This window comes from Papio anubis, chromosome 5, assembly GCF_008728515.1.
Source record: "Papio anubis isolate 15944 chromosome 5, Panubis1.0, whole genome shotgun sequence".
In the NCBI taxonomy this organism is placed as follows: Eukaryota; Metazoa; Chordata; class Mammalia; order Primates; family Cercopithecidae; genus Papio; species Papio anubis.
The window spans coordinates 123981687-123994423 of record NC_044980.1 but is presented as its reverse complement, the minus strand read 5'-3'; the positions used below and the strand labels follow the sequence as shown (position 1 = coordinate 123994423).

General features: G+C 43.1%; 1 protein-coding gene across 2 annotated transcripts; it reads left to right on the top strand.

Moving 5' to 3' along the window:
- Positions 1 to 5829: 5829 nt before the first annotated feature.
- Positions 5830 to 11998, top strand: HINT1 (histidine triad nucleotide binding protein 1). 2 transcript variants are annotated; one of them, XM_003900072.3, is made up of 3 exons: positions 5830 to 6215; positions 8635 to 8739; positions 11675 to 11998. In XM_003900072.3, the coding sequence occupies exons 1-3, from the start codon at positions 6105 to 6107 to the stop codon at positions 11837 to 11839; spliced, it is 381 nt and encodes a 126-aa protein (XP_003900121.1). In that variant the 5' UTR covers positions 5830 to 6104; the 3' UTR covers positions 11840 to 11998. The 2 variants fall into 2 exon arrangements, 1 of the variants encoding a protein (XP_003900121.1); XR_001903751.3 differs by lacking the exons at positions 5830 to 6215; positions 11675 to 11998 and adding an exon at positions 6224 to 7003 and having other exon boundaries at positions 8635 to 8740.
- Positions 11999 to 12737: the final 739 nt, after the last annotated feature.

Here is a 12737-nt window from a genome sequence, read left to right as displayed (position 1 = left end):
TCACCTGGACGCCATTTTAGTTAGGGGCACAGTTACTTCCGGCGCAGGGATCCTCTGCTAGGCTGACTGGGTTTGTATTTAGTGGATGGCATCGGCACCCGCGTTTTGTTACCTCCTGTTTACGGTATAGGATCGTCTGTAAAATAACTTTATTTTAACGTTTCCCAGTTGCGACTATCTCTTTGGAAATGTGCAGAAATAAAAGCCAAGTCCTAACAACTGACTCCTAAAAATTTTATGCGTATATTCTCTCATTTATTTCCTCAGAAGGTCAGGTTAAAGTACTCGCTGAAGTTCGCACAGCTAGTAAATGGAGATCTGGGATGCAAATCCGCTATGCCGGACCGTAAAGCCTAATCTTACCCTTTATATTTTGCCTATTCAACTCTCTTTATTCCTTGGTTTTGCTGATAAAGAGGTCAGAAATGGGTAATCAGCAGCATCATAATCAGAAACAATCATAAGGTATTTATTTAAGTGCGTTTTAACCTATGACCTTGCAAGCATCAAGAAAAAAACTCGGCCGGGCGTGGTGGCTTAAGCCTGTAATCCCAGCACTTTGGGAGGCCGAGACGGGTGGATCACGAGGTCAGGAGATCGAGACCATCCTGGCTAACACGGTGAAACCCCGTCTCTACTAAAAAATACAAAAAACTAGCTGGGCGAGGTGGCGGGCGCCTGTAGTCCCAGCTACTCGGGAGGCTGAGGCCGGAGAATGGCGTGAACCCGGGAGGCGGAGCTTGCAGTGAGCTGAGATCCGGCCACTGCACTCCAGCCTGGGCGACAGAGTGAGACTCCGTCTCAATAAAATAAAATAAAATTTAAAAACTCTATATATAGTCACATTACTAACACGCCACAACCTTTTCCTGTTGTTCCTCTTGCATAATTGTTCTCCTTCCCTACCCCTATAGCCTTTCAGGTTAACTTTTAAGTAAAATTGACTTCTTATTAAAAATGAAAGATCTGGACCAATAGATTTCCAAAGCCTTTTTCCTTCTCTGTGATCTATGTTATTTTAAGGAATTATTGCAAGTCATTCTGAGAAAAACAAGATAATCGATTTTTCAAAATTAAGGTGCATTCGATTTGCAGAACATTTAACATAATGAAGCGATTAAGCCAAGTATACTGGATATTGTCTTATCTAGGAAACAATAAACTAGATGATCTTGTACCTTGCATTGTGCTTTCTGAATGCTGACAGTGATTTAAAAGGTGCCCCATCTCCTCTCCCCCATTTTCAGTGTAGACTCATAGTGCAGCTTCCTGAAAATTCATAACTTATTGTGATGATTTCTTGCTAGCTAGTGTCCTGCATTCAGTTAACCAAAGTCCCTCATCTGCTGATATTTTAAAACAGTTCTATAATGACAGAATCAGTTCAGTTCTGTGGCTCCTCTTTCTTAAATCAATCTGCATGACTCCTTTAACTGTTCCACATATGAGGTGGGCTCTTCACTATTCTAGTTGTTCTGGGAACTTGGCCTGGTTTGTCTTGTCACCCTAAAATAATCAAGGATCCAGTTAAAAGGGTTTATTCAACTGTAAAGTGTGAGGGCAGTCATATGGGAATATGTAGACACCAAAGAATGGTGATGAGTGCTTTCAGTGTAAAGAAAAGTGAAGATCGTTTATATAAGACAAAATGGAGATACCGAACAGAATTACAACATTTCAAACAATGGATAACATCTAGATTTACAATCTGATTGGCTACTATTGATTACACTCTAAGGTGGTTGCTTAATATTCTATGGTAAAAAAAAAAAAAGTAACAATCACAAGGGTCTACAGCTCCAATATTATGTAGTCTAGGTTTGAAATGAAGAATAGGGAGTCTGATTAATGTATAACATCTCAACACAAAGGTCGGGAAGCAACAATAGTCATGCACCAGAGAAGAAAAACAGCCGTATTACATGACTCAGTTTTCAGGGCTTAACTTTGCCCCCTTGGCTTAATAAATTTGGTTCTGAAATTTCATTTTCTTTTTAAAGTTTGTATCTCAAAGTATAAGTTGCATAACTGAACAGGAAATTCCAGCATGTTCATCATGTAAGTTCACAGAGCTATGTAGTAGGCAGAATAATGGCCTCCAGAAGATGTCTGTGTTCAGATTCCAGGAATCTCTGACTATGTTATATATGACAAGAGGCTTTTTTTTTTTGAGATGGAGTCTCGCTCTGTCGCCCAGGCTGGAGTGCAGTGGCACAGTCTCGGCTCACTGCAAGCTCCACCTCCCGGGTTTACGCCATTCTCCTGCCTCAGCCTCCCGAGTAGCTGGGACTACAGGCTCCCGCCACATCGCCTGGCTAGTTTTTTGTGTTTTTTTAGTAGAGACGGGGTTTCACCATGTTAACCAGGATGGTCTCGATCTCCTGACCTCGTGATGCGCCCGTCTCGGCCTCCCAAAGTGCTGGGATTACAGGCTTGAGCCACCGCGCCCGGCCGACAAGAGGCGTTGAAGATATCATTAAATTAAGTATTTTGAGATGGGAAGATTATCCTGGATTGTCTGGTGGACTCAGTGTAATCACAAGGATCCTTATAAGTGAAAGAAGGAAGCAGAGTTAGGGAGAAGTTTGAAGATGTTCTGCTGCTGGCTTGGAAGATGGAGGAAGGGGCCGCAAACCAAGCAAGCCTCCTCTAGAAATTGGAAAAGGTGAGGGAATGATTTCTTCCCTAGAGCATCCAGAAGGAATGCACACTTGCCAACACTTGATTTTAGCTCAGTGAAACTCAGTTTGAACTTCTGACTTACAAAATGCTACCTGTTTTTTGACTCCTTCCATTTTCTTTTTCTTTTCTTTTTCCTTTTTTCTTTTTTTTTTTTTTTTTTTTCTTTTTGAGAAGGAGTCTCCTACTGTTGCCCAGGCTGGAGTGCAGTGGCGCGATCTCGGCTCACTGCAAGATCTGCCTCCCGGATTCACGCCATTTTCCTGCCTCAGCTTCCCCGAGTACCTGGGACCATAGGCGCACGCCACCACGCCTGGCGAATTTTTTGTATTTTTAGTAAAGGTGGGGTTTCACCGTGTTAGCCAGGATGGTCTCAATCTCCTGACCTCGTGATCCGCCCGCCTTGGCCTCCGAAAGTGCGGGGATTACAGGCGTGAGCCATCATGCCCGGCCCAACTCTTTCCATTTTCAAAGCCAATAATGGAGCTTGTTTTTTTTGTTTTTTTTTTTGAAACGGAGTCTTGCCCTGTTGACCAGGCTGCAATGGCGCTATCTCGGGTCACTGCAACCTCCGCCTCCCAGGTTCAAACGATTCTCCTGCCTCAGCCTCCCTAGTAGCTGGGATTACAGGCAGCTGCCACCACGCCCAGCCATTTTTGGTACTTTTAGTAGAGACAGGGTTTCACCATGTTGGCCAGGCTGGTCTCAAACGCCTTACCTCATGATCGCCCACCTCAGCCTCCCCAAGTGCCGGGATTACAGTCGTGAGCCACCACACCCGGCCGAGCATTTTCAAATCTCAGATTCTCACCTGTGCCTCTGTGGTCACATCTTCTCTTACTCTCACTCTTCTGTGTCTCTCTTTCACTTACAAGGGCCGTTGTGATTACTTTGGGTTCACCTAGATAATGCAGGAACCTCCCTATTCCAAGATCCTTAACTTAATCACATCTACAAAATCCCACTTACCATGTAAAGTAACATTCACAGGCTCCAGGGATTAGGACATGGGTATCTTCTGCCTAGCACACTGAGTTTGTGTGATGCCAGTCAATAAGGTTGAAATGGAAAGAAATGAGGTAGAAGCAGCAGCAATGGGCCTGATCACACAGAGCCCTATAAGCCAAGGTAAGGATGCTGGATTTTATTCTGTGATGGTATACACTAGCATATTACCAGCAGGAGGGTGCTACTATGATTTATATTTTATAAAGATCATTTTGGGTGCTGTGTGGCAAATTAACTACGATGGAAGCAGAGAGGTTATCCAACTAGGAGCCTTTCAAAGTACTCCAGGAAAGAGATGTTAGCAGCTTGGATTAGAGTAGTGGAAGCAGAGGAGATAAGTGATTAGATTCTAAGTGATGTGTGTTGAAAGTACAGAGAGAAGATTTAAGGATGATTTCAACGCTTTTGGCTGGAGTAATTGGATGAATTGCTCACCCAATTGCAGATATAGAATCCTGCAAAAGGAGGTTTTGGTTTGTTTGTTGTGGAGGCAGTCAAAATAAAATCGCAGTGCCTGGTAGCCATCTAAGTGGAGGTGGTCAATAAGCTGTAATGTATGTCACAGACCAGTCTGGAATTAAGGGAAGGGGTAGGTCAAGAGACAAATACTTCAGAGTCAGTACTCTACAGATGGTAAGGCCTTCAGATGGAATGAAAGCTGACCATATTTTTATTATCCAAACCAGCACACATTTTAACTTTTTATTTTGACAATTTCAGACACAAAAAAGTTGCAAGAATAATACATAGAATTTGCATATGCCTTTCAATCAGATTCTCCAAATGTTAACATTTTATTGTAACTGCTTTATCCTTTTCTATTTCTCTACTTACCTATAAACAGACACTTTTTCTCTGAACTATTTGAAAGTAAGTTGCAGACATGACACCCATAGCCTTACATACTTCAGTGGGGTTTTCCTACAAAGACATTCCCTTGTATCAGTAGTTCTTAAAGTATGGTTCCCAGACTAGCAGCAGCTGTTATCACCTGGAAAGTTAGAAACCTAACTTGTAGGGCCCCACCCCAGACCAACTGATTTTGACAATTTTTCTGTGGTTATGAAAGGAAATTAACATCACTTCAAAACTATTATCTAACTTATAGGCATTATTTAGATTTTACCAATTGTCCCAGTAATGTCTTTGATAGCAAAAGTACCAAATGAACACATTTGAGATTAAAGGGAACCACATTCAATAATTTTGCCAAGACAGAGTAGTCGTGTAATCATAAAAGGCAGTTGAGCTCACACCTGTAATCCCAGCACTTTGGGAGGCTGAGGCGGGTGGATCACCTGAGGTCAGAAGTTTGAGAACAGCCTGGCCAGCATGGGGAAACCCTGTCTCTACTAAAAATACAAAAATTAGCCGGGTGTGGTGGTGCGTGCCTGTAGTCCCAGCGACTTGGGAGGCTGAGGCATGAGAATCACTTGAACCCGGGGGGCAGCAGTTGCAATGAAACGAGATTGTGCCACTGCAGTCGAGCCTGGGCGACACAGCAAGAATCTATGTAAAAAAAAAAAAAAGGTACTGAGGAGGTATACTTTTTCTTAATAAGTACACTTAGAGGTCTAGTATGATAACTGGAGTTGTCTATAGTATTTTATAAATGGATGTCCTTAGTGACCTTGACAAGAGGGAAATGGACACAAAAATGAAAGAAAGCAGACACGGTATGTAGAAAACTTTTTTAAAAGGAGCAAAGATATGAGGGGGATGTGGTAATTAAGGAAGGTTTTGTTTTTTTAAGGTGGGTCATTTTATTAATACATTATGTTGATTGCTGCCGGGAAAAATTCCTTGAAGAGAAGTCTAGGGAGGTTTACAAACTACTGATGCCTGGAGCTCATCTCCAAAGATTCTTATTTAATGGATCTGGGGTGCAGCCAGGTTCACGGGGATTTTCAAAAGCTCCCCAAGTGATCTTAATGTGTAGTCAAGATTGAGAACCACTGGTAGAGAGAGAAAAAAATCTGAAGAGAGGACTTAAAATCTGCTGCAGCAGTAAGACCTTAAATAATCTAAGTGCTAAATTGCAGCCAGCACCACTTGAATTATCAAATCTTGTCAGTTACAGTATCCAACTTTCCCTACAAGCGTCCATAGGCAGACGAAGGGTTTATACCAGTAACTCCATTCCCCAGGAGACAAGAAAGGAGGCTAGAAAAACGACTTAGCAATCTCCTTGGAGCTCAAGACCAGGAACTTCCCCCTGCCCGTCCCTGCTGCAGTTCCTGCGGAGCTCCGGCACGCTGGCCGCTCTCGCAGCCCCGGTCGCCAGTGCGCACGCGCAGGATTCACTGGGGCGCAGGCACCCGCGCAGGCTTGGCTGCGCCCTCTCGCGCCGCACGCTCCGCGTGTTCCTCCCTCCTTTCGAGCCTCTACCCTGGCCGCCGCGCGGGAGAGAGGCCGAGATGGCAGATGAGATTGCCAAGGCTCAGGTCGCTCGGCCTGGTGGCGACACGATCTTCGGGAAGATCATCCGCAAGGAAATACCAGCCAAAATCATTTTTGAGGATGACCGGGTAGGTACCGTGAACCACCTCGCTCACCTGCTGAGGTGGGGTATCGTCCCCGGATCCTCGGGTTTCTCGCGGAGGGACAGGAGGGGTCGCGAGTGCAGCGGCGATGGCAGGGGACCTGGCCGCCCTGGCCCAGTGGGCCCCCAGCCAGGGTACAGGGCCCGGGCACTCCGAGGCGGCCTGCCGGCGCGTGCCGGCGCTCCGGTTACTCGTTATCTGCCCCGGGCGCGGGCCAGGCCGCCGGGCGTCCTGGGTGCGGCACCGCGGGGCCTGGGCGCGTGTCGGAGCGCACTGGGGCCCCCGCGTGGAAGCCCGCCGGCTCCCCGGCTGCCTCGGACCTCGCCTGTATCAGGAATCTCGAAATCTCGCCAGCGCTCTGCCTGACAGAGAGAAACCCGATCGCGCCCTGACTCATGCCCAATCTCCGCGATCTCCCGCGCACAGCCGGCCTGCCAGGGCCGGCCGTTCCTGGGCGCTGCTCGGCAAGGCATTGTGCTCCAGGGCCTCGGGGCGCGGGGAGGTGCGCGGCCCGGCTGGGCCTGCCGGCCTCCTCCGCGGTGTGCTTTTTGCCACCTCACCGCTACCCCATCCCTGTCTCCACCCCAAGCCGTACCCTGGGCTGGCGAGGCGATTTCCTGAGAGTAGAAGTGGGCCCGCGTCTGGGATTTGCTTTCGGTTGACCTCTCCCGCTGAACGTGTCGGGCCTACAAACAGCTGAATGATTCCTTTTATATTCAACAGGAAGTAATTTTAAGCCAAGAGACTGAGACTGTAGTTTCTGTTGACTTCTTGTAGGTGAAATCCCATGTGACTTTGAGATATATTGTGTAAATTATTTAGTGGACAGTTGTATTTTTGGGATTGGATCTCAGATAAAGCTGGGCAGATTGGATGATTTAGATAGAACAATTTTGTAAACAGTTTTGTTAAATTTAGGAAATATGAAATATAAGAAAAACATTTATTCTACTAGTGTCGTTTAGTTAGATTCAAAACGTTATCAAAGATTTAATTAGGTTCCTCCAGGCGAATTTTTTAAAAAAAACTTTGTCTCAGGGGTAATTCTTTGGTTTTAGAAAAAATATTTCTTTTTAAAGTTTGCAGTTGCCTTTGAGAAATGGTTGTTGAAAAATTTACATTTGAACCACCGAAGTCCAACTGTATAACAGCAGGAAGCAGTCTAAATGAATCAGCATTTTGTAGGGAGTACCCAGTAGAATTATTCCTGAGACAAATAAGTGTGGATGGGTTTTATTAAAACAGTTTTCACTTCAGCAGTGAGCAAGAGATACAAAAATATTAATGTCGTGCGTGTATTTACAGACACTGTGTTAAATAGTCTAAATGCCGAAGAGTATGTATCATATATGTACTCTTCAGTTTTACACAAAAGGATAGGTATATTTCTTAAATAGTTGAGTAAAGTGAGAATAGATATTAATCAAATAGCAGACAAATACGTAGTTAAAAAACTGATTGCTATCATAAAGAAAACACACACACACACACACACACACACACATACAGGAAATTGCACAACTAGGACTCTGACCTGGGAGTAATGGGACGGGGAGGGGAATCAGAGGTTTTTTTCTGTTTTTTTTCTTTTTTCTTCCAGAAATCATATATGTGCTGGGAATGGAATGGCGGGATGACTAGCAGTTTAAGTTAGACAGAAGTTGGGGTTTGGAGGGGGAGAGGATCACTGAAAAAGCTTTGAGGGCGGAAAGCTCAGAAGGACAGTTCCACGTGAAGAGTTGCAGGAGATCTGGAGAGGCAGACAAGGATTAGCATGGCCAATTTCTATGCATTCATTGGCTCCCAGTTTAAATGTCACTGCCTCAGAGTTGTTGTCCCTAAACAATCTAAATCAGGCTTTTCCTGTAATAATCATTCATATTATCCTTTACTTTGTAACATGTATGACCTTTGGTGACTATACCTGTATTTAAAGTTGGTCTTCCCGTAAGACTTCCATGGAGTCTGGGTGCAGTTTCGGAGGCCAAGGCGGATGGATCACCTGAGGTCAGGAGTTTGAGCCAGCCTGGGTAACATGGTGAAACCCTGTCTGTACAAAAACACAAAAATTAACTGGGCATGATGGCACGTGCCTGTAATCCCAGCTACTTGGGAGGCTGAGGCAAGAGAATCGCCTGAACCCAGGAGGCGGAGGTTGCAGTAAGCTGAGATCTTGCCATTGCACTCCAGCCTGGGTGACAGAGTGAGACTACATCTCAAAAAAAAAAAAAAAAAAAACTTCCATGGAAAGGATCACGGCACCATTCGTAATGTGTACACTTCTGTTTTCTTAGCATCTAGTGCTCCCCATGTAGTTACTGTTCAGTAAATATTTGTTGAAATAAGTTTTATCCTACCAATATACTAAAAGTTTGATTTATTTATTTATTTCCCTTTTCCCTAGTGCCTTGCTTTCCACGACATTTCCCCTCAAGCACCAACACATTTTCTGGTGATACCCAAGAAACATATATCCCAGATTTCTGCAGCAGAAGATGATGATGAAAGTGTAAGTAAATTTCTAACATGATTTATTTTTTTGCTTTTTAAATTGGGAGATTAATTTTGTCCTTAAAGTGCTGTCACATTTTCATCTTCCTAAGGTCATTATTAAGGAAAAACTAAAAAAACCATTAAGATTTCAATTGCCCAGCTGTTTTCCAAAGTTGCTGCATCATTTTGTATCCCACCAGCAATGAATGAGCATTCCATCTTCTCCATATCCTTATCAACACTTGCTATTATCTTTTTTTTTTTTTGAAATGGAGTCTTGCTGTGTCACCCAGGCTGGAGTGCAGTGGTGCCCCCGATCTTGGCTCACTGCAAACTCTCTCTCCCAGGTTCACACCATTCTCCTGCCTCAGCCTCCCGAGTAGCTGGGACTACAGGCGCCCGCCACCACACCTGGCTGATTTTTTGTATTTTTAGTAGAGATGGAGTTTCACTATGTTAGTCAGGATGCTCTCGATCTCCTGACCTTGTGATTTGCCCTCCTCTGCCTCCCAAAGTGCTAGGATTACAGGCGTGAGCCACTGCACCTGGCCTATTGTATTCTTAAAGTAAGCTAGAGAAAAGGTTATTAAGAAAATCGTAAGGAAGAGAAAACATATTTACTATTCATTAAGTGGAGTGAATCATAAAGGTCTTCATCCTTGTCATCTTCATGTTGAGTAGGCTGAGGAAGAGGAGGGGTTGGTCTAGCTATAGCTGTCTCAGGGGTGGCAGAGGCAGAAGAAAATTTGCCTCTAGGTAGATCTGCACAGGTCAAACCCATGTTGTGCAAGGGTCAGTTGTATTTACTTGGGGATATTTTTTAAAGTGAGACGTTATTTCTGAAACTTAGAAACTTCAGGACATTAATTTTTAATTCAATGTATTTGTACAAATCACAGAGTTGAAAGATTAGAGCGAGTACTTAATGGTAAAATACCATCTTATATGCAGTAACATTAAAACCTCAGAATACATTTTTTTTTTTTTTTTTGAGACGGAATTTTGCTCTTGTTACCCAGGTTGGAGTACAATGGCACAATCTCGGCTCACCACAACCTCTGCCTCCTGAGTAGCTGGGATTACAGGCATGTGCCATCACACCTGGCTAATTTTGTATTTTTAGTAGGGATGAGGTTTCTCCATGTTGGTCAGGCTAGTCTCGAACTCCCAGCCTCAGGTGATCTGCCCACCTCGGCCTCCCAAAGTGCTGGGATTACAGGTGTGAGCCACCGCATCCGGCCCCAGAATACAAATTTTTACCATTTAGTATAATTAGACAGTCATGGCATTTTAATGTCAGAGCTTCTTACTCCAATGCAGCTCTTTTCTATAAGGATAATAAAATGTGAATTTTTACTCAGTTAACATTCTAAATTGGTGTTTTAAGGTCAGCTTTTTTACTTAGAAGACAGTTGTTTGCCAGGAAACATTTACTGAACCAGTTTTAAAACTGCTCATTAATAATTAAATTTTGTGACCAGTATAGGTACCTGCTGTACAAAATTTTATATAGATGCTCATCAACTTAAGATAGGGTTACATGCTGATAAACCCATCATAAGTTGAAAATACTGTATGTCTGTCAAAAATGCACGTAATACACCTAACTTACTGAACATTATAGCCTAGCCTAGTCTAACTTAAGCTTGCTCAGAACATTTGACATTAACCTGCAGTTGGGCAAAATCATCTAATACAGAGCCTATTCTGTAACAAAGTTTAATATCTCCTGTAAGAGTATTTTACTGCATATCACTAGTCTGGAAAAGGATCAAAATTTGAAGTATGGGTTCTCCTGAATGCATATCGCTTCCACACCATTGTAAAGTTGAAAAATCATAATTTCCCCAACTTACAATTTTTGTCCATTGTCCACCTGTACAATGGACCTCACTGCATAAGTAAGGTAAGCAGAGTCCACTGTCCTGGGGCTTACTAAGGTAATGGGACTAGAAATGTAAGATTCTTTCCCTTCGCTCTTTTCTTGCCATAGGAATTAAAGGAGTTCCCTTTCCTGAGAGCTTTTTAGAATGTTGAAGTTAACCTTCTCAACTTTTTTCTCTCACAATGGGAAAGCATAAGCAGTGAAATGGGAGTTAAAGTTCTTTTCTCTCGCCAACCTTCTCCCCTTTAACTTTTATTAGGGAAGAAAACTGGCAACACACAAGTGGACTCCTTGTGTAAATAGAGACAAATTGACTGTAGATAGAACCAAAAAACAAACAGGATGACACAGTGAGACTAGGTATTTGCCACAGGATCCTACAAGTCCGCAGGCAATGCAATAGATCTGGTAGTGTTCACAGGAAAATCCATAATGGTCATAAGGAAATCATAAAGAAAGCAAGATGTCTTGCTTTATTAAGAAAACATAAACACTACTTGGAATATAATTAAAATTTTTTTTTTGGTTTGGCATAGTGCCTTGTGCCTGTAATCCCAGTACTTCAGAGGTTAAGGTGGGCGGATTGCCCGAGCACAGGAGTTCAAGACCAGCCTGGGCAACATGGAGAAGCCCCGTCTCAACAAAAAAATACAAAAATTAGCCAGGTGTGGTGGCGTGTGCCTGTAGTCCCAGCCCCTTGGGTGGATGAGGCAGGAGGATCACTTCAACCTGGGAGGTCGAGGCTGCAGTGAGCTGAGATCATGCCACTGCACTCCAGCCTGAGTGACAAAACAAGACCCCGTCTCTTAAAAAAAAGAGTTTAATTGAACAGCAGATTTTACTTATAATTTGTTTATTGAAATTAGTAATGATAAATGCCTAATCTTAATGGGTCTCCAGTTGTAGATTGTGCTCTGTTGGCATTAAGAGTTTCCAAATATTTGCTCAGAGGGGTGTGTTTCAGTGAGAGTTTTAAGATTTGATATTTCAGCTTGACAGTTTGTTATTTAATGTCAAGAAGTAATAAATTGCCTGTGCCTAAGAAACTTTTTTTTTCCTTTTCCAGCTTCTTGGACACTTAATGATTGTTGGCAAGAAATGTGCTGCTGATCTGGGCCTGAATAAGGGTTATCGAATGGTGGTGAATGAAGGTTCAGATGGTGGACAGTCTGTCTATCACGTTCATCTCCATGTTCTTGGAGGTCGGCAGATGCATTGGCCTCCTGGTTAAGCACGTTTTGGGGATAATTTTCTCTTCTCTAGGCAATGATTAAGTTAGGCAAGTTCCAGTATGTTAAGTAACACACTTATTTTTGCCTGTGTATGGAGAGATTCAAGAAATAATTTTAAAACCACATACATAATAAAAGACATTGTTGCATGGCTTATAGTCTCTCTGAATGTTGCATTTGATTTGTTATTTTAAAAATATATTTGTTGGAATATGTGAAGGTGGGTTTACAATTTTGGAGGTTTCTTGCTTTTTCTTCCCAAGGAGGACTCAACATATGAACATTGCATTGTTTTAATGGTGTTACTAGTCTTTGAAGACAAATAATGAGAGTTTATAAATTTAGCTTTAACTTTGAAATATCTTTCCAGGTTAAAATAGGTCCAAATTAGATTTTTAAGCTAATTCTCACGTTTTCTAAGAACATAGCAAATTGATGATTTTGGGTTTAGAAACAATGATTTTCACACCTGTAAATCCCAGCACTTTGGGAGGCTGAGGCGGGTGGATCACGAGGTCAGGAGATCGAGACCATCCTGGCTAACATGGTGAAACCCCATCTCTACTAAAAATATAAAAAATTAGCCGGGTATGGTGGCAGGCGCCTGTAGTCCTAGCTACTTGGGAGGCTGAGGCAGGAGAATGGTGTGAACCTAGGAGGCAGAGCTTGCAGTGAGCAGAGATTGTGCCACTGCACTCCAGCCTGGGCGACAGAGCGAGAAAAAGAAACAATGCTTTATGTTCAGCACACATTTCCCCTGGACTCTGGGCATAATTTGGAAAGGATGAAAGTAGGTTTGTCACACAATCTTTGATGACCATGTGAAGCCATACATTGGTATTTCCTTGCTATTTAAACTCCATCTGAATATTTATTATAAAGACTTGAAAATATTTT